Source organism: Macrosteles quadrilineatus, unplaced genomic scaffold (assembly GCF_028750875.1).
Source record: "Macrosteles quadrilineatus isolate MER2022 unplaced genomic scaffold, UCM_ALF_1.0 Scaffold_39__1_contigs__length_1060358, whole genome shotgun sequence".
NCBI classification, from domain to species: domain Eukaryota; kingdom Metazoa; phylum Arthropoda; class Insecta; order Hemiptera; family Cicadellidae; genus Macrosteles; species Macrosteles quadrilineatus.
Window position 1 is genome coordinate 926,080 of NW_026542632.1, and position 27,772 is coordinate 953,851.

The following is a 27,772-nucleotide window of genomic DNA, read 5'->3' on the forward strand; positions in this document are numbered from 1 at the left end:
ATGATTGATGGTGAAGCTAAAACTATAATAAGCCTCTTGCACCAGGCCCGAGCAATCATTTCTGTCTAGCAACAATTGTTCTAGATGTATTCAAGATTAAAGGCGCATTAATGTAATGTTTAGCCTCCTAACATACTTAAACGTCCACAAAAAATCATGAAATGTGTAATGGGGGTTTTTCTAATAATTGGTATTGCAATGCATAAAAATTGACATTTGTATAAATGTAAATTACAATGTACTATCATACCTGAAAATACTAATTTAGCGCATTATGTGTTCCATACTAAGCTTCAATTATCAGACTAAAAGTTAACCCAGCAATAATTTGGAACAGCTGGATTTCTTTGCTTGGAATGCTAAAGGTTTGGAGATTTTATTGCACTTTAATATTATACTGACCACACCGATAAATCGACTCCTAAATAAGATTTTAATTGCTTTAATTTTAATTAGGCAAAGGTTAGGTTAGGTCAGGTTAGGATAGGTTAGGTTAGGTTAGGTTAGGTTATGTTGGGTTAGGTTAGGTAAGGTCAGGTTAGGTTGGGTCAGGTTAGGTCAGGTAAGGTTAGGTTAGGTTGGGTTAGGTTAGGTCAAGTTAGGTTAGGTCAAGTTAGGTTGGGTTATGTTAGGTCTAATCAGGTAAGGTTATAAATTATTAGATGTGGTCGTTAGGTGTCGTTTTTATAGTACTAAAGTAGCATTTTTAGTTATTCTAAAAATTATAATACATGATAAGGAAATATTTAGGACATATTTTAGATCAAATACTCATCATTGCCAGAGGGAAGAGAGCAGAGCATAACTGTTTCGCTGTTAATAACAAACTTTCTGCCGGATAAAATATTTAATATTTACTTCACAGAAAATATGAGTGAACTTTGAAAAACAACCCTAATTAGCTTTTCGTAAATATTTACAGATTCACAGTGGGAATCCGGGCGAAATGGTCTCCAAGGTGGAAATTTACATTATTTGATTTTACGTAAATACACAAAAGCGTTTCAAAAGAGAGGATATTTAACAATGTTTATATTCCCTAAATGTAAATTTTAATACAAATTCACAAGAATACTCAGTCAAGCGAGAGAAAATTATTTTAAATTAATAGCGAGGAGGTTGAGGAGCTAAAGCTTTATTGCTTGGAATTTCATTATTTTAAAACTTGTTCCTCAAATTAAAAAAGCTCTAAACATAACAGGTAAAAATTTACTGGGTACACTACATTCTTCGAATTTTTTGTATATTGTTTCCAAAAGTGTTAGTTGTTTTTTTACAGATGATTCTACTTTTCTGAGTTAAGTAAAATCCTTGTTTCTGTACAATACCCAACATAATGTTATTACTATCAATACGCAAAGTTAAACACTTTAGTAAAATACCTCAAATGCGTCTGTCTGGTGGATTTTACCCCGTTCACAAAACTGCCAAAAAATTATGCTAAGTCTAAATTACCAGAGCCTGATGAAAGCCTTGCCATTGAATATTCCATAATTAACAGGGAAAGTTGAATGGGCCTGTTGTGAGTTGTGTTGTAGCTAAAGTTACAGAGTTTTCATTAAACTACCCCCTGTTCCCCTCCCTTCAGCAGCTTAATCAGGGTTTAATGAGGGTTTGCAGGGTAGTGACGTCACGACGGTGAATCCTATTTGTTAGGGTAATGAAGTCGCTAAATGACCCGTCTCCTTGTTTAAAGCGTCAATAATGGTAAGATTACCGTTACCTAGGTTACATTACCATCTTACTATCGGATTACAACAAACTCTACCTGTTGAGTTTATGGATCAATAATTGGCCTGTCTCTTTTATAAAAGCGTCAGTAATAGTTTAATAGTTACTGAGTTAAAATTACTTAAAACTTACTATCAGATTTGTCTATGACGATAATACTACCAGTTGAGTTGATTAAATGTTAATAATTATCCGTTCCTTGATAAGAGTGTCAATAATAGTCCAATTACCACCACCTAGGTAACATTATTTTACTATTAGATTACAAAAAATCCTACCTGTTGAGTTGGTGAAATGTCAATAATTGGCCTGTCTCCTTGATAAAAGCGTCAATAATAGTTTAATTACCATTACTGAGGTGACATTACTTATCTCACAATTAGATTACAAAAAAATCCTGTCTAAAGTGTTAATAATTCTTTAAATACTGTTGACAAGGTTACAATAATCATCTTACAATCTGATGAATTCAACTTGTTGAGTTTATTAAGTAAAAATAAATGACCTGGCTCCTTGTCTTAAGTGTCAATAATTCTTTAAATACCGTTGACAAGGTAACATTACTCATCTTACAATCTGATGAATTCAACTTGTTGAAATGAAGTATAGATAAATGAACTGGCTCCTTGTCTTAAGTGTCAATAATTCTTTAAATACCGTTGACAAGGTAACATTACTCATCTTACAATCTGATGAATTCAACTTGTTGAGTTAATGAAGTATAGATAAATGAGCTGGTTCCTTGTCTTAAGTGTCAATAATTCTTTAAATACCGTTGACAAGGTAACATTACTCATCTTACAATCTGATGAATTCAACTTGTTGAGTTAATGAAGTATAGATAAATGAGCTGGCTCCTTGTCTTAAGTGTCAATAATTCTTTAAATACCGTTGACAAGGTAACATTACTCATCTTACAATCTGATGAATTCAACTTGTTGAGTTAATGAAGTATTGATAAATGAGCTGGCTCCTTGTCTTAAGTGTCAATAATTCTCTACTGTTGACAAGGTAATATTACTCATCGTACAATCTGATGAATTCAACTTGTTGAGTTATTGAAGTATAGATAAATAAGCTGGCTCCTTGTCTTAAGTGTCAATAATTCTTTAAATACCGTTGACAAGGTAACATTACTCATCTTACAATCTGATGAATTCAACTTGTTGAGTTAATGAAGTATAGATAAATGAGCTGGCTCCAGTGTCAATAATTCTTTAAATACCGTTGACAAGGTAACATTACTCATCTTACAATCTGATGAATTCAACTTGTTGAGTTAATGAAGTATAATTAAATGACCTGGCTCCTTGTCTAAAGTGTCAATAACTCTTTAAATACCGTTGACAAGGTAACATTACTCATCGTACAATCTGATGAATTCAACTTGTTGAGTTATTGAAGTATAGATAAATGAGCTGGCTCCTTGTCTTAAGTGTCAATAATTCTTTAAATACCGTTGACAACGTAACATTACCGTTGACAAGGTAACATTACTCATCTTACAATCTGATGAATTCAACTTGTTGAGTTAATGAAGTATAAATAAATGACCTGGCTCCTTTGTCTAAAGTGTCAATAATTCTCTAAATACTGTTGACAAGGTAACATTACTCATCCTACAAACTGATGAATTCAACTTGTGAGATAATGAAGTATAAATAAATGACCTGGCTCCTTGTCTAAAGTGTCAATAATTCTCTAAATACTGTTGACAAGGTAACATTACTCATCCTACAAACTGATGAATTCAACTTGTTGAGTTAATGAAGTATAGATAAATGAGCTGGCTCCTTGTCTTAAGTGTCAATAATTCTTTAAATACCGTTGACAAGGTAACATTACTCATCCTACAAACTGATGAATTCAACTTGTGAGATAATGAAGAATAGATTAATTACCTGGCTCCTTGTCTTAAGTGTCAACAATTCTCTACTGTTGACAAGGTAATATTACTCATCGTACAATCTGATGAATTCAACTTGTTGAGTTAATGAAGTATAGATAAATGAGCTGGCTCCTTGTCTTAAGTGTCAATAATTCTTTAAATACCGTTGACAAGGTAACATTACTCATCCTACAAACTGATGAATTCAACTTGTGAGATAATGAAGAATAGATTAATTACCTGGCTCCTTGTCTTAAGTGTCAACAATTCTCTACTGTTGACAAGGTAATATTACTCATCGTACAATCTGATGAATTCAACTTGTTGAGTTAATGAAGTATAGATAAATGAGCTGGCTCCTTGTCTTAAGTGTCAATAATTCTTTAAATACCGTTGACAAGGTAACATTACTCATCTTACAATCTGATGAATTCAACTTGTTGAGTTAATGAAGTATAGATAAATGAGCTGGCTCCTTGTCTTAAGTGTCAATAATTCTTTAAATACCGTTGACAAGGTAACATTACTCATCCTACTATCTGATGAATTCAACTTGTTGAGTTAATGAAGTATAGATAAATGAGCTGGCTCCTTGTCTTAAGTGTCAATAATTCTTTAAATACCGTTGACAAGGTAACATTACTCATCTTACAATCTGATGAATTCAACTTGTTGAGTTAATGAAGTATAGATAAATGAGCTGGCTCCTTGTCTTAAGTGTCAATAATTCTTTAAATACCGTTGACAAGGTAACATTACTCATCTTACAATCTGATGAATTCAACTTGTTGAGTTAATGAAGTATAGATAAATGAGCTGGCTCCTTGTCTTAAGTGTCAATAATTCTCTACTGTTGACAAGGTAATATTACTCATCGTACAATCTGATGAATTCAACTTGTGAGATAATGAAAAATAGATTAATTACCTGGCTCCTTGTCTTAAGTGTCAATAATTCTTTAAATACCGTTGACAAGGTAACATTACTCATCTTACAATCTGATGAATTCAACTTGTTGAGTTAATGAAGTATAGATAAATGAGCTGGCTCCTTGTCTTAAGTGTCAATAATTCTTTAAATACCGTTGACAAGGTAACATTACTCATCCTACTATCTGATGAATTCAACTTGTTGAGTTAATGAAGTATAGATAAATGAGCTGGCTCCTTGTCTTAAGTGTCAATAATTCTTTAAATACCGTTGACAAGGTAACATTACTCATCTTACAATCTGATGAATTCAACTTGTTGAGTTAATGAAGTATAGATAAATGAGCTGGCTCCTTGTCTTAAGTGTCAATAATTCTTTAAATACCGTTGACAAGGTAACATTACTCATCTTACAATCTGATGAATTCAACTTGTTGAGTTAATGAAGTATAGATAAATGAGCTGGCTCCTTGTCTTAAGTGTCAATAATTCTCTACTGTTGACAAGGTAATATTACTCATCGTACAATCTGATGAATTCAACTTGTGAGATAATGAAAAATAGATTAATTACCTGGCTCCTTGTCTTAAGTGTCAATAATTCTTTAAATACCGTTGACAAGGTAACATTACTCATCTTACAATCTGATGAATTCAACTTGTTGAGTTAATGAAGTATAGATAAATGAGCTGGCTCCTTGTCTTAAGTGTCAATAATTCTTTAAATACCGTTGACAAGGTAACATTACTCATCTTACAATCTGATGAATTCAACTTGTTGAGTTAATGAAGTATAGATAAATGAGCTGGCTCCTTGTCTTAAGTGTCAATAATTCTTTAAATACCGTTGACAAGGTAACATTACTCATCTTACAATCTGATGAATTCAACTTGTTGAGTTAATGAAGTATAGTTAAATGAGCTGGCTCCTTGTCTTAAGTGTCAATAATTCTTTAAATACCGTTGACAAGGTAACATTACTCATCTTACAATCTGATGAATTCAACTTGTTGAGTTAATGAAGTATAGATAAATGAGCTGGCTCCTTGTCTTAAGTGTCAATAATTCTTTAAATACCGTTGACAAGGTAACATTACTCATCTTACAATCTGATGAATTCAACTTGTTGAGTTAATGAAGTATAGATAAATGAGCTGGCTCCTTGTCTTAAGTGTCAATAATTCTTTAAATACCGTTGACAAGGTAACATTACTCATCTTACAATCTGATGAATTCAACTTGTTGAGTTAATGAAGTATAGATAAATGAGCTGGCTCCTTGTCTTAAGTGTCAATAATTCTTTAAATACCGTTGACAAGGTAACATTACTCATCCTACAATCTGATGAATTCAACTTGTTGAGTTAATGAAGTATAGATAAATTACCTGGCTCCTTGTCTTAAGTGTCAATAATTCTTTAAATACCGTTGACAAGGTAACTTTACTCATCTTACAATCTGATGAATTCAGCTTGTTGAGTTAATGAAGTATAGATAAATGAGCTGGCTCCTTGTCTTAAGTGTCAATAATTCTTTAAATACCGTTGACAAGGTAACATTACTCATCCTACTATCTGATGAATTCAACTTGTTGAGTTAATGAAGTATAGTTAAATGAGCTGGCTCCTTGTCTTAAGTGTCAATAATTCTTTAAATACCGTTGACAAGGTAACATTACTCATCTTACAATCTGATGAATTCAACTTGTTGAGTTAATGAAGTATAGATAAATGAGCTGGCTCCTTGTCTTAAGTGTCAATAATTCTTTAAATACCGTTGACAAGGTAACATTACTCATCTTACAATCTGATGAATTCAACTTGTTGAGTTAATGAAGTATAGATAAATGAGCTGGCTCCTTGTCTTAAGTGTCAATAATTCTTTAAATACCGTTGACAAGGTAACATTACTCATCGTACAATCTGATGAATTCAACTTGTTGAGTTATTGAAGTATAGATAAATGAGCTGGCTCCTTGTCTTAAGTGTCAATAATTCTTTAAATACCGTTGACAAGGTAACATTACTCATCTTACAATCTGATGAATTCAACTTGTTGAGTTAATGAAGTATAGATAAATGAGCTGGCTCCAGTGTCAATAATTCTTTAAATACCGTTGACAAGGTAACATTACTCATCTTACAATCTGATGAATTCAACTTGTTGAGTTAATGAAGTATAGTTAAATGAGCTGGCTCCTTGTCTTAAGTGTCAATAATTCTTTAAATACCGTTGACAAGGTAACATTACTCATCGTACAATCTGATGAATTCAACTTGTTGAGTTATTGAAGTATAGATAAATAAGCTGGCTCCTTGTCTTAAGTGTCAATAATTCTTTAAATACCGTTGACAAGGTAACATTACTCATCTTACAATCTGATGAATTCAACTTGTTGAGTTAATGAAGTATAGATAAATGAGCTGGCTCCAGTGTCAATAATTCTTTAAATACCGTTGACAAGGTAACATTACTCATCTTACAATCTGATGAATTCAACTTGTTGAGTTAATGAAGTATAATTAAATGACCTGGCTCCTTGTCTAAAGTGTCAATAACTCTTTAAATACCGTTGACAAGGTAACATTACTCATCGTACAATCTGATGAATTCAACTTGTTGAGTTATTGAAGTATAGATAAATGAGCTGGCTCCTTGTCTTAAGTGTCAATAATTCTTTAAATACCGTTGACAACGTAACATTACCGTTGACAAGGTAACATTACTCATCTTACAATCTGATGAATTCAACTTGTTGAGTTAATGAAGTATAAATAAATGACCTGGCTCCTTGTCTAAAGTGTCAATAATTCTCTAAATACTGTTGACAAGGTAACATTACTCATCCTACAAACTGATGAATTCAACTTGTGAGATAATGAAGAATAGATTAATTACCTGGCTCCTTGTCTTAAGTGTCAACAATTCTCTACTGTTGACAAGGTAATATTACTCATCGTACAATCTGATGAATTCAACTTGTTGAGTTAATGAAGTATAGATAAATGAGCTGGCTCCTTGTCTTAAGTGTCAATAATTCTTTAAATACCGTTGACAAGGTAACATTACTCATCCTACAAACTGATGAATTCAACTTGTGAGATAATGAAGAATAGATTAATTACCTGGCTCCTTGTCTTAAGTGTCAACAATTCTCTACTGTTGACAAGGTAATATTACTCATCGTACAATCTGATGAATTCAACTTGTTGAGTTAATGAAGTATAGATAAATGAGCTGGCTCCTTGTCTTAAGTGTCAATAATTCTTTTAATACCGTTGACAAGGTAACATTACTCATCTTACAATCTGATGAATTCAACTTGTTGAGTTAATGAAGTATAGATAAATGAGCTGGCTCCTTGTCTTAAGTGTCAATAATTCTTTAAATACCGTTGACAAGGTAACATTACTCATCCTACTATCTGATGAATTCAACTTGTTGAGTTAATGAAGTATAGATAAATGAGCTGGCTCCTTGTCTTAAGTGTCAATAATTCTTTAAATACCGTTGACAAGGTAACATTACTCATCTTACAATCTGATGAATTCAACTTGTTGAGTTAATGAAGTATAGATAAATGAGCTGGCTCCTTGTCTTAAGTGTCAATAATTCTTTAAATACCGTTGACAAGGTAACATTACTCATCTTACAATCTGATGAATTCAACTTGTTGAGTTAATGAAGTATAGATAAATGAGCTGGCTCCTTGTCTTAAGTGTCAATAATTCTTTAAATACCGTTGACAAGGTAACATTACTCATCTTACAATCTGATGAATTCAACTTGTTGAGTTAATGAAGTATAGATAAATTAGCTGGCTCCTTGTCTTAAGTGTCAATAATTCTTTAAATACCGTTGACAAGGTAACATTACTCATCTTACAATCTGATGAATTCAACTTGTTGAGTTAATGAAGTATAGATAAATGAGCTGGCTCCTTGTCTTAAGTGTCAATAATTCTTTAAATACCGTTGACAAGGTAACATTACTCATCTTACAATCTGATGAATTCAACTTGTTGAGTTAATGAAGTATAGATAAATGAGCTGGCTCCTTGTCTTAAGTGTCAATAATTCTTTAAATACCGTTGACAAGGTAACATTACTCATCCTACAATCTGATGAATTCAACTTGTTGAGTTAATGAAGTATAGATAAATTACCTGGCTCCTTGTCTTAAGTGTCAATAATTCTTTAAATACCGTTGACAAGGTAACTGTACTCATCTTACAATCTGATGAATTCAGCTTGTTGAGTTAATGAAGTATAGATAAATGAGCTGGCTCCTTGTCTTAAGTGTCAATAATTCTTTAAATACCGTTGACAAGGTAACATTACTCATCCTACTATCTGATGAATTCAACTTGTTGAGTTAATGAAGTATAGTTAAATGAGCTGGCTCCTTGTCTTAAGTGTCAATAATTCTTTAAATACCGTTGACAAGGTAACATTACTCATCTTACAATCTGATGAATTCAACTTGTTGAGTTAATGAAGTATAGATAAATGAGCTGGCTCCTTGTCTTAAGTGTCAATAATTCTTTAAATACCGTTGACAAGGTAACATTACTCATCGTACAATCTGATGAATTCAACTTGTTGAGTTAATGAAGTATAGATAAATGAGCTGGCTCCTTGTCTTAAGTGTCAATAATTCTTTAAATACCGTTGACAAGGTAACATTACTCATCCTACTATCTGATGAATTCAACTTGTTGAGTTAATGAAGTATAGATAAATGAGCTGGCTCCTTGTCTTAAGTGTCAATAATTCTTTAAATACCGTTGACAAGGTAACATTACTCATCGTACAATCTGATGAATTTAACTTGTTGAGTTATTGAAGTATAGATAAATGAGCTGGCTCCTTGTCTTAAGTGTCAATAATTCTTTAAATACCGTTGACAAGGTAACATTACTCATCTTACAATCTGATGAATTCAACTTGTTGAGTTAATGAAGTATAGATAAATGAGCTGGCTCCAGTGTCAATAATTCTTTAAATACCGTTGACAAGGTAACATTACTCATCTTACAATCTGATGAATTCAACTTGTTGAGTTAATGAAGTATAATTAAATGACCTGGCTCCTTGTCTAAAGTGTCAATAACTCTTTAAATACCGTTGACAAGGTAACATTACTCATCGTACAATCTGATGAATTCAACTTGTTGAGTTATTGAAGTATAGATAAATGAGCTGGCTCCTTGTCTTAAGTGTCAATAATTCTTTAAATACCGTTGACAACGTAACATTACCGTTGACAAGGTAACATTACTCATCTTACAATCTGATGAATTCAACTTGTTGAGTTAATGAAGTATAAATAAATGACCTGGCTCCTTGTCTAAAGTGTCAATAATTCTCTAAATACTGTTGACAAGGTAACATTACTTATCCTACAAACTGATGAATTCAACTTGTGAGATAATGAAGTATAAATAAATGACCTGGCTCCTTGTCTAAAGTGTCAATAATTCTTTAAATACTGTTGACAAGGTAACATTACTCATCCTACAAACTGATGAATTCAACTTGTGAGATAATGAAGTATAAATAAATGACCTGGCTCCTTGTCTAAAGTGTCAATAATTCTTTAAATACTGTTGACAAGGTAACATTACTTATCCTACAAACTGATGAATTCAACTTGTGAGATAATGAAGAATAGATTAATTACCTGGCTCCTTGTCTTAAGTGTCAATAATTCTCTACTGTTGACAAGGTAATATTACTCATCGTACAATCTGATGAATTCAACTTGTTGAGTTAATGAAGTATAAATAAATGACCTGGCTCCTTGTCTTAAGTGTCAATAATTCTCTACTGTTGACAAGGTAATATTACTCATCGTACAATCTGATGAATTCAACTTGTGAGATAATGAAAAATAGATTAATTACCTGGCTCCTTGTCTTAAGTGTCAAGAATTCTCTACTGTTGACAAGGTAATATTACTCATCCTACAATCTGATGAATTCAACTTGTTGAGTTAATGAAGTATAAATAAATGACCTGGCTCCTTGTCTAAAGTGTCATTAATTCTCTAAATACTGTTGACAAGGTAATATTACTCATCCTACAATCTGATAAATTCAACTTGTGAGATAATGAAGAATAGATAAATTACCTGGCTCCTTGTCTTAAGTGTCAATAATTCTCTAATACTGTTGACAAGGTAATATTACTCATCCTACAATCTGATGAATTCAACTTGTTGAGTTAATGAAGTATAGATAAATTACCTGGCTCCTTGTCTTAAGTGTCAATAATTCTCTAAATACCGTTGACAAGGTAATATTACTCATCCTATAATCTGATAAATTCAACTTGTTGAGTTAATGAAGTAAATGACCTTGTTCCTTCTCTTAAGTGTCAATAATTCTCTAGATAAATTACCTTGTTCCTTGTTTAAAGTGTCTGTAATTGTCTAAATAGCCTACCGTTGACAAAATATATGATAGAAAATTCATACAAAATATGAATTTATTCACAGTTAGTCATGTTAACCCAGCAAATTAAATCCGAAATAAATACTTTTCCGATCCCAAATCTATAGTAAAAGGTAAAAGGAGTACCAATTTGATTGTACTGTACTGTATTCAATTTTCATGCATTTCCTTCTCACTTGCAGTCTGGGGAATTAGTTTTTAAAATCGATGTTAAATAGAAATCTGTATTTAAACCATTGCAAAAAACGTAGAAAAATCCAACACGGAATAAAAGATAGAGAAGGGAAATATAAATGAAAAAGAACTAGCTGGACTATGAATACATTGAAGCTAATCATTCATCGAGCTAGGCCTGGTTAATAGGGGTTTCTTTAGTCTAAGCAATGTTTTTAACTGAAAATTACTCTAAAAACTATCTTGAAATTTTTTTTTATTTTTAAATGGTCATCCACTTTTGTTTACAAGGTAAGTTTAATACATTATGTCCAATTATGATGTCTTAGTGAGGTACAGGGTCTGTTGAAAATTGTATGTCTGAAGTGGTGCTTTACTTCTCAAGATGTAGGAATGCTTCAAAACGTCGTTAATGTCAAACACAAGTGGCATCTTTAGAATCAATCATAAAACATTACTTTATCTGAAAAATATTTTGTACAACTTTTGTATCAATGGAAATTTACTGGTTCTAATTATTATCATGAGGACTGCCGTTAATTTTTTTAGTTTTATAAATAAGGATAACATTACGGATTTAATTTGTTAGATGGTTCAACCGTTCAACTGACCGAGAAAGACAATTAATTTATACAAATTGGTAAAGGCCCTAGTCAAATTGTAACAATTAATTTTTTATCTGCAATTATAAAACATATCCTTAAACGGGAAAACAATATTGAGCTGTCAGTAACACATTATTATACTATGGCATTACTGAAAAAGTCAGTATTCGTTAAAATCAGTTTTAGCTATAATTACAGGTTCCATTCAATAGTATAGAGTAGCTTTTTTATTCAAGTTTATTATTGATATAGATTGATATAGAACATGCCATTTGCGCATTTTAATTGGGTTCTATTCCAAGTCAAAACTAATAGTGCAAATACAATTTTACTTTTCAAAGATTATGTTTGAGAAAGTTTTCAGGCGAATAAAATAAATAATATTTTATATTAAAAAATTAGGTGTTTCTTTTCCGAGTTCGTTTGGCTCTTCTATCTGACCGACTTTCATGGTTGAGGTCTCAAATTGATGGTAGGCCTATGCACACACAGATTTCACATAAAGCATATAGGCATATACTGTATTTATCTACTGTTTTTAACCGACCGAAAAACGTGAATTTGATTTATTTTCAAATCCTTACTTCAATTTAAGACGTATTTCACCAGTTATAGTTATATAATCTTATATATTTTTGTCTAAGAACCTTCAGTGAAATACCGGCTTTCATTTAAGCTATTAGTTATTCAAATCGGACGGGTGTCAAACAAAAGCAAGGTGAACAACCAACATAAACATTATTCAGTGTTGATTTGTCAAAAAATAATTTGTCCTGGTACCTCCTCGGGTATCAGAAGAAAATCTGCGAGGTAAGTATAGGTTGATATGCACATCAAATTAAAGGTCATTATTAGAAAAATACAATGCCGCAAACCCGACCTCAAACGGACAACCGAGTCAAATTACAGAGATGCACATTGATAAAATAGCAAAAATAAGTGAGGTAGGATTTAAACATTTAAAGAGATAATGTATGAATGAGGTGCTCCGTTATCTTATCGGTTTAAAGGTCCCTTATCGCCGAACCCCATTCATTCGCGACATCGTCCTTGAGTATTTAAATTTATCTCTCATGGAATGTCATTGATTTAAATTTAGACTTTTAAAAATCATAACTTGGGAACCAAACATGCTATTAGAGTCGGGTTTTCACCGTTGTGTTTCGCTTAGAAAAATCTTCAAACTAAAATCTATTTTTTTATCATAAATTATTTTGAATATTTTAAAATATACAAAAAACTTATTTACCTAGTTTACAATAAATTAAATTTGACGTGTTTAACTCTACAGCAAGATGAGTGATTTACCTACCTCAATCAGGTTACGATAATCACTAAAAGTGGCTATCAGCTGAAGACAATTTTATTGTTAGTTCTATCCAGTGCACTGTAGAGGTCGTGTTTTGTTTACAATTTGTTTAGCCTCGTTTAGTCAAATAAAACTATATAATCTTAAACAATAACTCGTCCCCTAGTTATATGACCAAACAGTTAAGCACAAATCATGAAATTTGCCCTAAAATAAATAGAAACCAAATTTGATCGACACTAGCGATCAGTGTACGTAGGAAAAACGAGCTTCAAAATTTACAATTGGATGATGAGTCTACTTGTGTTGGTTAGTCAAGTACTACTATCCATACTAAATCCTGCACAATAAAGATCTGAGAAACTGACACCTGGGGTGAAACATTCTTCACTTAAGCTCTTAAAAGTTGCCGCAAGTTTTTGAGTTGGATTGCAGAACTTAAACTTGTTAATGCAACTCTATGAAATATTGAGTATGAGCGGAATATTTTAATACATACGCCCTAAACGACAATATGTGTTAAGGGGCATATGATAACACGGTACCGGTAACGGGTTAAATGTTAACAGAATTAAACTACAAATATAATAAGATTTCTAATTTTTCATTCTAATATTATTCAAATACATTTTGAGTATTCCCACTAATCACGTTTTTTGATTGAAACAAAAAGATGTATATGGGGTAGAAATGACAATTTAGAATTTTTCATTTAGAGCAAGTTCAAAGGTGTGTCAGTATATTGTGGATCCAGCTTCATATCGTATAAGTAAAATGGTATTTTGGGACTAGATGAATTTAAGTAGGATTCATCAATATGTATTAGTCATCGACAAAAAAATTAAATTACATAGTAGGCCTATTAATTAATTTAATTAACTAACTAAAACTGTAATCTATTTTTTATTAAATTTAAAGCCTCAAATCTGTTCAATGGAGGTAACGACAATAAGATTTTCAGTAACAAATATTTTTAAATCTTTACATAAAAATTATGAATCATATCAAGATCAAGTCATAGAAATAGAAATATAGAAGGGTGAAGTACTCAGAATTAGTATTTTTCTGTAACCAACAATGTGTTGTGTGTGTACACAGAAATAAATAAAACTAAAGTAGTAAGTAAAATGTTAAAACTCCATGACATAAAACGCTAAATTTTGTTATCCTACATATAAAGTGATAGTCTGAAGTGCATTACTAGTAATATAGAAAAGCGAGAGACCAAAGGCCATATAGAAAATTCCAGTGGCTGGCTGGAAGTCCCCAAGGTACCTCCCTGTAATAAACTGCCCTCCCCCTACGAAATGATACCTTCTTCACAACCTAAGCCACCCCTTAGTCTAAATTACCTGTTGGTTGAATCATCAGGAAATTTGTTGATCGAACCTAACACAGTGTTAACAAAAGATGCCAGTCATAGATTCAAAATACCCCCGCCGCAGCAAGCCTGCAGACTAAGTGAAATTCCACTTACCTGGCTGGATTTCTACTAAAATATTCCCTAAAAGTTTTCAGATTTATCTCCTATTTAAATAACATTAATGTTAATGAGTACCTAGGTTATTGCTACAGGGAAGGTATTGAGTTGTGTTTTTTTATTGAGATGTTGATAGCTCAGTATAAAATAAACCAAATTGCCAAATTTGATTAAAATATGTCCATAAACAAGCAAACTACAACAGTTTATTTATTCTCCAGAAGAACAACATGGGAATTTTAATTAAATTTAAAGTTTTTTTAATTACCTACCTCTGTAACCCTTAGACATACAACAACACTTCAAAATACAAAATTATTTCTTTTCTTAAACTCTACAAAATGGTCTGGAAAGAAATTTTAAAATTTTATTATTTCAGAGTGAAAAATGGGGAATACCAATTTTCACCTCATACAACCCCCTATAAACCCCCGTTCCCATAGTCTGATGATGCTGGTTCGCAAACCCGTTAGAATAAACGTAGGTTTACAAGTTTGTACCAAATTTCATCAAAATCGGATCATTTTTGCTCGAGTTGCGCTAACGGTCACATATATATGAATTTTGTTGCAGTTGATTACATTGATAATTAGATACGAATATTTAAGTGGTTATTGAGAAAAAATTTGAAATAAGAGGGACACTAAATTAAACTATTTAGGAAACTATCTTTGTTTATATGATAGGCCTAGTTGACTTTGGATACCTACTGCAAGTACACTTCACTACTTACTTGCATCACAGAGTAAAGAGTAGACTGTCTACACACTTATATCTGTGATTGCATTGAATATACTACCTAGCTGTTTTATTTATTGTACATAAGACATGTAACAAATCGTTTGAGTGTGCTAATGTCGAAAACAGTTTTTTCTTGACTCTTATTGGTACTTATTTGATTATGATCAGGGAACAAGTAAATGTTAGGTAAATGGTTTCAAGTTGGTTAGACAACAATAAAAAAATAATACTCATTTTAGTAACAATTTTTGATACCTAATAGAAATCAGCAAAAGACCAGACAAAAAAAATCCATGAAATTTGTTTCAGCAGTTCCATAAAAAAAGGACCAATCTATAAGAAAGAATGTAAAAAATCTATGTTTATAAATAGTCAATAGTTCAATGGTTGGGCCAAACTGATTTAATTTTCGTTTTGATTTCCTCTGAGGCCAAAACACCATCGTTCAAATTCATATATCTTGGCTAGCCTATATAGCCTACTGTATATATATGTGTGTCCATTAGCACTACAACAAATGCTATACGGTAGGCTAGCAAAAATGATCCCATTTCCATGAATTTGGTAGGAACATGTAAACGTACGTTTATTCTCTAACGAGTTCAACAACCAGTGAGATTAGACCATGGAAACGAGATTTAAGGAGGGATTTATAGGGTAAAAATAGGTTTTTTCTCATTTTTGACTCTCAAAACATAAGATTTTCCAATTTCTTACCGACCCATTTTGTAGAGCTTAAAAAAAAATAATTATATTGAAGCGTTTTTATGCGCTTAATTGTTACGGAGATAATTTTAAAAAATGTAAACTAAAATTCCTATGTTATTCTTATGGAAGATCTGATTTAGGCAATTTAATTAGATTTATTATTGACTAGGCTATTAACATTTGATCAAAGAAAAAAAAACACCTTTTCCCTTTTCTGTAGAAGCAAACCTAATGTTATTTAAAAAAAAGGGAATGAATATGTCTTTTTAAGGAGATATTTGTATGAAAATTGAATCAGGCAAAGGCAAATGGAAATTCGCTTAGTCTGCAGGTTTGCTGCGGCGGGGGTATTTATACTTTTAACGTATATCTAGAACCATTTTAGAAATACCACAAATGTTGAGTATTGAATTATTTTTTAATTCTCTAACACGGACAGTACCTACTTTGGTGTTCCTGAAAATTATCGGGTACCCAGACTTTAATATACAAGGATTAGCAGGGAGGCTCGACATAAACCCAAGACTAATGTTATATATGCTGTGTGCGTGGCGTCGCCTATGAGCACACAGTATAACTAATGTTGCTTGCCCGCGCTTAGCCTTAACACATCACTTTCATCTACATAACTTTAGTAAGTTTAATCTTGTGTTTAATCCAAGTCAAAGTCGCTCCTTTGTTACGGTACCTAAGTAGTTTATTTATCCTATGAATCTTCTTACAAAACATTTTAGTTTTATTATGTGCTTGTATAACTTACTAAGTTTGTTTGTATAAAAAACAAATTACTAAATTTTGACTAATCTTAGTCAAGTTACCATTATAGGTACATCCTATATGAAGGGGAAAAGAAATTTCAAAATACCCATACTTTATGTTACTTGTTTCAATCATATTGAATTAATTGGATTAATAATGTGTGGAACACCTTGACATTAATGTAGACTAAACTGCAAAGGCGCAAAGTATAAAACTAATCTATATAATTAATACGCTACATGAAACTTTGTCGGTTGAACTCCTCCGCCATTTCTGAACCGATTTTATCCATTGACGTCTCATTGGAAAGAGCATTTCGCGTAGATTTGCAAACTGACCTTACATTTTTGAAAAAGTCCCTTGGGCTCTGTTCCAGTGGCTGTTAAAGTTTAATTTAATTGCTGTTATTTATTTTTCAATTCAAAGTATTTTAAACTCATCGGAAATTATGATGACTTTTTAATAAATAGTCTACTTTACTTCTTTGCTATTGGTCGATTTCGAGCAACGTGTTTACTAGTTACTGATGAGTATGGGTTATTGACATATATATTTAATTCATCAATTGTACTTACGTATAAAAATAAATTTATTTTTAGCGAATTTCCCATTTAGGGAATTTAAGCTGTCAGTAGTCGCCTTAGAGATTGCGGGGCCCAAGGCGATGTTCAATAACGGGCCTCTCTTAATACCTGAAATACGGCTGTGCAGGGCCCCTGAAAAGCGTGGGGCCCCAGGCACCGCCTTGTACGCCTATATGCAGGGCCGCCTCTGTAAGCTATTACCGTAGGTCTCAAGGTAAGACTTGGACCCAGGGCTACTTTTCTGTTTTGATGTCCACAGAGGCCAAAAACACCATCTGTTCAAATTCAAATAGGACTACAGGGTACTTTGATAATTATGTTTTTACAGGGTTGCCACCGAATTTTTGAGGCCATTTTTCCTGACTCATCCTGACTTTTCCTGACAAATCTGAGGAATTTGTAACTATCAGACAAGCACTTCAATGGTACAACTATAGTCAAGCAGAGGAAAAGTGGTACAGATTCAACAAAAAGCTTACGTAAGCGTGGCAAAAAATCTTGAGCTATAGAAGGGTCTAGTTTAACCATACTGGAGTGTCTTACAAAGATACTTCACAGCGAATAAATTTATTGCCTAAGCTGTCCTGAAATAAATAATTTTCGCTCATTGGTAGTTAACAGTGAGGAGCCATGGAAAATACTGATCTTAGTCAGTAACAAAGCTACACAGGTCATCACACACCATTCTACACTCATCCTTCACTCATATTTGGGTTAAAATATGCACGTAGGTGACATCCCTATCTCAATGATTGATAATTGATAATTGAAAAATTGATATTTTGTGTTAGGTAGGCTATACAAAAACTTGCATCCGTCTCCCAACAGAGGGTGAGTAGTGCATTCTGTGGTGCAAAAGTGTAATTTCACGTGTGAGAGACGATGTTGTCCTCGGGGATTGTAACCACAATCTGCTCGGATGCGATTGCACCCCAATCCTACCCCTTTCCCACCCTCAATGTTTGATTTTATTGTTTCTGCTAGAATTCGGGATATAGTAGATGAAGTGCAAAACAATAAGTTCTGTACAAAATTAAGACCACTGACTGTTAATTTAAAGGTTTATAGCCTATAGTCAAATAATTAGTCTGTTAGAGAATAAATTCATGCAAAAATGGTCCAATCCAAATGAGTAAGCGTGAAGCAGTGAATCTTGGTCCCAAAGACATGAGATCATAAGAACATTTTTTGGAAATTTGTTTATCCTGAGATTTTTTATGACTACTTTAAAAGTTAAAAGCCATAAACTCAGAAATAGGAAAAGGGTAAATTTGTTTCCTGAACTCTTAATTTACTGATTATTCTGAATTTCAATACTGTTGGAAGGGCCAAAGTTATTGTAAATATATGTTTGTATCTACTCAAATTCAGTTTGTTATTATGTATTTTTGTATATATTGAAATTCTGACGCCATCAATCCCTTATTGGGTAAAAGATGAAGACATGGTAATAATAAGGGTAATAGGCACCCAATAAATTTGAACTACATAATCATCCCATCTTAGAGGCTATCCACATATACGTAACGCTCTTTTAAAGTGTAATACAAAGAGTGACGAGGAGTGGGGAGAAGGTTTTCAAGATAATTAATGTCAGACTGAGCTGAGGGCTGCTAAAAGATCAACAGGTCGAAGGAGCTAGGAGTACGATGACCGGATGACCCCCTCCCCTCACCCACACAAAACATGTTAGCCTACGGAGAAAGTATTGTTTTCAAAGAAAATTCCAAATTCTAGTTTTTGGGAGGAAATATTCCTTTAGGGTCCAACTGAACCCAATAAAAAGGTTTTCAAAATTATGTCCGTGGGTGTGTCTGGATATGTGTGTGGATGTGTACAGAGCTACCGTACAGATAACAGATGTTGTCTGATTTCGATTAAATTTGGATAACTCACCCATTATATCTTAGTTTGTTTTTTTTTTAATTTTGATTTTTAAAGGAGATTCAAACCCATCAAATAAAAAATGGATATTCATAAAAACAGTTTAAATGCTGTTGATTAAAATTAAAATATACCTATTAGCCTATAGTTCTTTTTGTAAACAAAATGCTACAACCGGGATTGACGGGAAGCCTTAACCTCTAACCAGTAGGCCAAGAGCACAGAGAGCCGTTGTGTCAACCAATGCTTGTCTGCCATCAGATCTTGTGTGTATTCTCTCAATTTGATTTAAGTTTTGTGATAGATTTGTGTTAGCTCGTTCCGTATTAAGCCTATAGGCCTATTGCTTACCATGACATTGTCTGATGAAGAGGAATCATTGATTTTTGCTTGCTGTAGTAGAAAAGATTAACATGCAAATAAACTGTGGGTGCATGACAAAGGAAGGCTGAAATTCAAGGAGTACACACTCTTGCTTTAGCTGCAAAATTACGCTAAAAGGTTTTACATTTTATTTTTAAATGACTCAAGGATGTTTTGACGAATAGCTCAATTTGATTGCCGTTCTAACTCTGAGCAAGTGTTCAGTAAGGCTTCGCAAATGGTGCTGTATGGTAAGATAGGTAAAAAAATTACTAGGATAGTTTAGTTTCATTCCACAATATTAGTGATGGGAGAAAGCGCTGCAAACGATGCATACTGCGAGAAGAGCAAAACCCGAAGATTTCCTTTCCCTCCCTTGTTTTCCGCTCACCAAGACAGTGTGATGGTTCTCATATCCCACCAAGGGGGAAATGCTGCATGCGCGGAAAATTCTCTCATATGAAATTGTTCCCACACCAGTATGTAGGCCTACAGGCTTTTCAAAAATCCACTGGATATTGGCAGGTTTTCAGCCTGAGACTCATGGTCAGAAGACCTGCACTGTAGCCACTGAACCAGTTTAATCAAACTTAACTAAAAAAACGTAAACCAAATCTCACCTTTAAGTTGTCGTCAAGTTTCTGATCCACAGTATCGTTAGGCTCTGGCTCCTCTTCATTTTCCGACCAACACGTTTTCCACACCACAATGCTCACTTCGTTAGAGCCACTACACTGAGTCCCCACTGATGTCAAATTCCCCCCAAACTCTGCAGCTTCTGAGCATTCACTCTTTCCCACATGAGGTAAAACTTCAGCAGTAGTTTCCTCTATAGCATTATTTTCCACTACTTTAGCAGTATCTTCCTCAAGATTAGCATTTTCTTCCTTACTTCTCTCTATATTTCCTCCAGTATCACACGTTGATGCTTTAGTTACAGTGTAAGAAACATCTTTTAGTTCTTCATTAGGAACTGCACTGCTCATTTTGTTGTAGTTGTGACTGACAAAAGTTGTCAAATGTCTCTTTAATAAAGGTACCCTCTCAATGGAAAAGATGGTATTGGTGAAACGGATGAGCGAACTTACTCCAAAAGAAGTGAATCGGAGGAGGACCTGAAATTAATATTTTGATTAGTACCTAACTTACGTATTACCCTATTAAAAAAGTTTTTTTTCTGGATTGGAAGTTTGATTAAGGGCATTCAAGGCTTGAATTGAATCTTTTCAAAAAGAGGCTTCAAACATGAAGGCTGTTGATTTACCGTACTTAATTATGAGAGGGGTAAATTCTGGACGCTATTGAATTATACGTTAACTTAGGCCTATAAAAAACAGGTACCATACTCACTTTTCAGTTTTAGCTTCTAAACCTAAACCACCCACTGCAAAACGGTATAAAATATTCTTGAAAAACAGCCCTACGGCTTGAAATGTTCATATTCTTAAAATTCAATTAATTTTATAAGTTACTGATATGAGTTTTAACCTAACCTCACCCAACCCAACCACATTTTAAAATAGCAATATTAAATCATGAAATATGTATTATCATATGTTGTCGAATCAAACCATTTAGGGCTATATTCTGTAACTTGTGAATAGCTGATATGATTTATTGATGAGTAAAATTTTAAAATTTATTATATCAATAGATTATGGCCTGTAGACCATCAAAGTTCTTCCACATTGGTGGATAAGGGTAGATTACAGACTAGCTAAGTTATGCTAGTCTGTAATGTGTGTAAAGCAGTAAAGCAAAATTGTTTTTATTGCATACCTAGCTCTAACTTATTTACATTCTAAAAATCTACCGCAATTTAAAATGCTTTAGGCCTACTAATGCAGTAAGTATGGCATTTGTTGCCATAATTACAAAACTCGGCTGCACTATACTTTATGTCCTACACACTCATTCGAATGAAAATATCAATCGATATATCGTTTGGTTAGTTAGGTAAGGTTAACCTAACCTAACTAACCAAACGATATATCGAGTTAAACAATCGCATAATCGATATTTTCATTTGAATGAGTGTAGAACGTAAGAGGGTGCAGCCCAAATCTCAATTGAGGTTAAGTAAACATATTACTCGGTTCAATACAATTTTAAGATCTTACTAGCCTAGCATGAGCATAATAATTCAGCAGGGTAGCCCTTTTACAATAAATTTAAAGTGAAATGTAACAATTCTACAAACATGGAAGTTAGGCTATGGAGGTCTGAAATCACATAACATTTAAAGATAACATACTCTATTAATCAGCAATGTCATAGATTGATAAGGAACTAAGGTCCTTAATGGCTTTGATAATTGTTACAGTTGTAACTTTATTTCCAGGTTATATCGATATCGAAAGATTTCGCCGAATTAGCATAGGTTAACCACGCACATGTTTACACACAACACGAAACGAACGACATGACATGGACAGCTGATCAGCTGAAGCAGAGCGGTTTTGTATGACAACAGTTAGCAGACGACACAATGGACCAAAGAGTAAAAACACGATACGAAGTGTGTACTAGCAGTTATCCGGCGCGCGTTGCTGCACTAAGCTACAGTATTTTTAAATTGTAATTTGTTCTTTACGATAAACTAGTTGTTGCCCACGGGCTTCACCCCGTTTGACTTCATAAGTATTAATTAAACTATTGATTGGTTAGGTAAAGCTGAAATAAACAAAACAGAATACAGTAATACCATAGATAAAACAAACAAATAATCTCACCTGATTTTAATAAGGTAATAAATTGAAAGAATAACATACATTAGTTGTAAGGAAAGTTCCCTTTGGAAAGCAATTACGACCTTTTAGGGCAATTTAAGAAATAATGGATAGTTTTGCACAAGGTTTCTCGTCATGACGAACATTTTAAGTAAGTGGTTTATGGGGGTGTGACTTAAGTTCATGGGTTACTTACTTGAAGATACTTGCCTTTATATATAGGTAGTATTAGTATTAGTATTATTTTGAGTTCCTTCTTTTAATGACAGTAATGTGGTGGGTTAATGACAAACTAGTAAACACGTTGCTCGAAATCAAGCAATTGCAAAGAAGTAAAGTAGTTATTTAAAAGCAAATAAAATTCATCGTAATTTGAGATGAGTTTGAGATGACTTTGAATTGAAAAATAAATAACAGCGATTAAAATTATACAGCTGATCAAAATGTAAACAATTATGTTCTTCATAATGATAACATGGGATCTTTCAAAGCCACTGGGACAGAGCCCAATAGACTTTTTCAAAAATGTAAGGCCAGTTTGCATATCTACGCGACACGCTTATCTTTCCAATGAGACGTCAATGGATAAAATCGGTTAAGAAATGGCGGAGGAGTTCAACCGACAAAGTTTCGTGTAGCGTATTAATTATATAGATAGATTTGGAGACATTTGAATACCTGAGATAGCACGCACGATTATTATCACGGCCACCTTTAACTCCAGGCCACAGCCTTCGAAGTGACAACATCGCAAGTAGGGTTGTATCAGCTGTTTGTTTTCTTTTTCTTTTTTTTGAGGTGGCTACTGGTAGTTTGTGTATTTTTTAAGAATACAAAAGCTTGTTTACTGGGCTATGAAAATGTTGACTCCAATTTGATATGTACAAAAACAGATTTTCAATTTAAACATTAATTTGGTTTCCAATTCTATACAGGGTGGTAATAAAGTCTGAAGATAGTTAAATATTTTATTAAATAATTTTTATAGAGATACAATACTTGGTACAAAGTTACAGAGCATAATACTTTATTTTACCACATATTCAGTGATCCGATAATGCTTCAGGGGGACGGCCCACAAAGAGTCGGAAGAAAATCTTAAATGGAAGCATAGGTAAATAAATATTTTTTTAAATAATTTTTATAGTGATACAATACTTGGTACAAAGTTACAGAGCATAATACTTTATTTTACCACATATTCAGTGATCCGATAATGCTTCAGGGGGACGGCCCACAAAGAGTCGGAAGAAAATCTTAAATGGAAGCATAGGTCAATAATTTTTTCAACAATTTTTTGCACGTCAAATGAATGGTCTTTGTTAGTAGAATACAATGCCGCAAACCGCACTTCAAAAGGTCGATCCCGCGCAAAATGGCAGATGTTAAAAGATTTCTTGAATCTGCCATTTTGAATCTTTGAACGACTGCCATTTTTCACTCGGGCGTTCTTTTGAGCTTCAATTTACGGCATTGTAATCTACTAGTGAAGACCTTTAATTTGATGTGCATATCGACCTATGCTTACGTTAACAATTTTCTTCCGATTCCTAGGGCTATGCCCCCCCGAGGAGTAAGCGTATAACAGCAATGCAAATTAAATGAATCTTTGAACAACTGTCATTCTTGGCTCCGTTGTCCATTTAAGTTAAAATTTGCGGCATTTTATTCTGCTAGTAAAGACATTTAATTTGATGTACAAGTCAACCTATGCTTCTATTTATGATTTCCTTCTGACTCCTTGCGGGACGTCCCAATATGATATAAAATTGATATTTCCTAAAAAAAAAGGTAGATTCTTAGGTGTGGTGTTGATGTATCAAATCTTATTGATTTATCTGTTGTCGTTTGGAAAATATTTAACTGCCTTCGGACTTTATATTTTATTTTCAATCTATATAAATAAAATTAGAGTTTTGTCTGTACATTGCTCAGAATTATATATTTTTAGGTTATTTTTACGTTTTATACATTAAAGAAGCAAAAACGAGTCTTATCTCTATTTCTGTCTGTCCGTCTTTCCCTCTGTCTGTAACACTCAAGATGGCATTTTACGCAATCTTCTCCGTGAAAACCAGAGTACCTATCAAGATCCAAGTCATTTTAATGTATTCACTGGATTGGCGAGAGTGTCTTTAGTGATTAAAATATAGCCTCACTACGGACGTTCAATGCAGTTTTATGCGATTTTTGTCAAATTTTCGTTCAATTTTTATCACATAATCGTCTATGAAATAACGAACAGCTGTTCGGATCAAGATTATTTTTTTCTAGCTGTCACTGATATGACTACAAATGTTGTTTACAAATACCGCAACCATTTCGAATCACGTTTTGAAAGCAAATTACAACCCGCAAATTATTTTATTTCAGCAAATGAAAGTGAGATTAAAAACGTTTTTCTTACATAACGGATTTAATTAATCGCAAGTGCGATAATATAGAGTAATAGTGTAACCGTAAATGAAATGAAATAACTAGGCATCATCCAGATCGGAACCATAAATTCTTTGAGTACCTATAAAATGTTTCTTGAGTTTTGATAACCAGAAAGACCTTGAATCAGTGTTTTATAGGGCTGGGACACTGAAATGATCGTCGCCAATAGCTTACAAAAAAGGTTTCCACTCATTGACGGCACTTCAATGGCGGTTGTGTAAAGTGTAAAGTAAAAAATCACAACTGCAGTGTGTGATTGTAACCGAGGTTTAACAGAGGAAGTGCTAAACTCGTTTTTCCAATGTGTCACTTTCTGTTTCTACTCACAGTGTGATGCAATCGCTGGACCATACAGCCAATAGGCCCATAGCTCATATCTTGGGTACGTAAGCCTACCCAATTTATGCACTATAAATTTATTTACTTAATTTATATAATTTATTTACTTAATTTATTTAATTTATTTATTCATAACAACCTTTTCGACGACGATCCTTGATACCGGTACTTTTCCATAGAATAAATGGCCTACATACTTAAGAAATATAATTACAAATGACCAAAACCCCAACATTGTGTGATTTTCGTCACATTTCCTTCTAATGTTAATAGATATACTAATCATTGTTTAGAGAATGCGTAATCTATTAAATAACAAAAAGTTGTTTGGATAAGGTTGTTTTTTTTTTCAAACTGACACCGATAAGTTTACGTTATAACTTTTTACGAGAAAATCCAAAACCAAGAGATCAATAACCTCGGGACTAGATATTAATGAATTTAATTGGTCGGATGTACTATAGTTCTTAACTGTAAACGTAAGCTTTTGGTAGGTACTGGTTATTTTCCTTAGAACCGTTGGTAGCTGCCAGAATCATTTTTACGTAGGTACCAACACATCTCTGTAGTTTACAAATTAGTTATCGTTGGTGTTGCACCTTATTTATTAGAGCCGTCCGTATTCAATTTCAATTCAAAAAATCTTAGCTTACCCGGTATGCTAAGAAAATGATAACCCATTTGAGTAAAACATTTGTTGGGCAAACCATCATGAATTGTTTACGCCTTTACATTGTTTATGTATCAATAGTTCGTGGCCTTTTAGCGAATTTCCCATATAGGGAATAAGCTATTACCGTAGTACTCATGGTAAGACCTGGACCCGAGACCGATCTAATTTTTCATTTTGAGGTCCCTAGAGGCCAAAAACACCATCCGTTCAAATTCATATATATATATATATATATATATATATATATATATATATATATATGTGTGTGTGTGTGTGTGTGTGTCCGTTAGCGCGATAACTCGGGCAAAAATGATCCGATTTTGGTGAAATTTGGTACAAACGTGTAAACCTACGTTTATTCGAACGAGTTCGCGATCCAGCATAATCGGACCATGGGAACGGGGTTTTATGGGGTAAAAATGGGTTTTTCCCATTTTTTAACCTAAAAACCAAAAATTTTGCGATTTCTTTCTAAAACGTTTTGTAGAGCTTAAAAAAATAAATAATTTAGTATATTGAAGCGCTGTTGTATGCCTAACGGTCACGGAGAAAATTCAAAAATAGTGTAATTAAAAATTCCCATGTTATTCTTATGGAGAAAATGAAAATTGTTGTAGTTTACTTGTTTATGGGTATAAATTGATAAAATTTGGCAAATTTAATTATTTCATCCTATACTATTGATGTATGGTCAAAAAACACTTTTTACCTTCCCCGTAGCAGCAAACCTAAGCACTTGTTAAATCTAATGTTATTTAAATAGGGAATAATATGTCTAATTTATGGAAATATTTTAGTAAAAATGTAATCAGACAAGTTGAAATTCGCTTAGTCTGCAGGTTTGCTGCGGCGGGGGTATTTTGGATTGTTGTGTGTATGTCTGTTGGTAATGCATTAATGTCCTTATTTCTTAGTGTTTCACGGAATGGACAAGAGCACCTTTGATACTGAAAATGTCAACTGGAATACAGTGTTAAATAGTGAGGTTGAGGTAGTACTTTAAATACGTTTAAGTTAACCATTGTGGAAAGTAACTTTCAATTATAGGCCTACTTTAGGGCTACGCTTCATGGATCTATAAAACATTTTTTAGTTTAATCATTGGACATATGGACCAACACGATCCGGGTGACATTTAATTGCGAAGCATTTATTTTGGCTTGAACTGTCAGATACTGTATTTGCGAAGGTTTATGGTGTTATAGTTGTGCTGGTGGACGTTGAGCCACGCCCCCCGCCCCCGCCCCCGCACCTGCACCCAGGCCAACGACTTGGAAGCGTGATCCATGTCCAGGCCCGAGAAGCGGCTCACAAACTACCAAAAAACAAGAGAGCCGTAGATGAAGGTTCAAGAACAACAGGACGGGTGTCTATGTCAGACGAATCTCATAGTCTACTGTAACAGGTATGTGACTCCAAGCTTTGGCGTCAGCACATCTGAGAAACGAGAACACAGGTTCTGATATCTTCAGCCTCACAAGGAGTCAGATGCCCTAACGGATCAATTTTTGGCTTCCTGGGTATCTTAGGCTCAACCACCGCAGTGCCAACACCAATTTCGTCAGCAAAAGAAATTAATACCCGTCTCGCAAATTGGAAAAAACACTGACCTCTGCCTAAATCCAAAATTAGGCCAGTGTGATTGATAAAATCCGCTCCCAAAATGACAGGAAAATGAATTAAGGTCCTTTGCCACCCAAAAACTCCAAACCCAAGAAAAATGCTCAATTTTGAACTTGAAACGGGCTTCGTACATGATAGGAAGAGGTGAATTTGACGCGGTCCAGCAGATAGGGGTTTTTTGATCAACTTGCTTGATTAGCCCAGAAGATTTTAGTTATTCTCCTGGCTTGAATGAAATAACTGGCACACTTATATAAATTACTCTGTATGTTGACTCTATGTAGAATATAAAATACAGTACTGTAATAAAGCCTTAAAAGGGAAGCCGCCAGGTCTGCTGCCTGGCTCGTAGACTGCGAAAT

The 27,772-nt window shown here is 33.5% G+C and overlaps 1 protein-coding gene across 2 annotated transcripts in view; it reads right to left on the minus strand.

Moving 5' to 3' along the window:
• The window catches only part of LOC129005860 (pseudouridylate synthase RPUSD2-like), a 545,856-nt gene extending 523,852 nt beyond the window's left edge, over positions 1-22,004 (minus strand). For both annotated transcript variants that reach the window (XM_054434885.1, XM_054434884.1), the window contains exons 1-2: positions 21,862-22,004; positions 20,228-20,722 (exon numbers count right to left, since the gene is read on the minus strand). In XM_054434885.1, the coding sequence (XP_054290860.1) occupies positions 20,228-20,722; positions 21,862-21,882 (516 nt within the window). In that variant the 5' untranslated portion in view covers positions 21,883-22,004. The remainder of the gene's footprint in view (positions 1-20,227; positions 20,723-21,861) is intronic.
• Between the last annotated feature and the right edge of the window lie 5,768 nt (positions 22,005-27,772).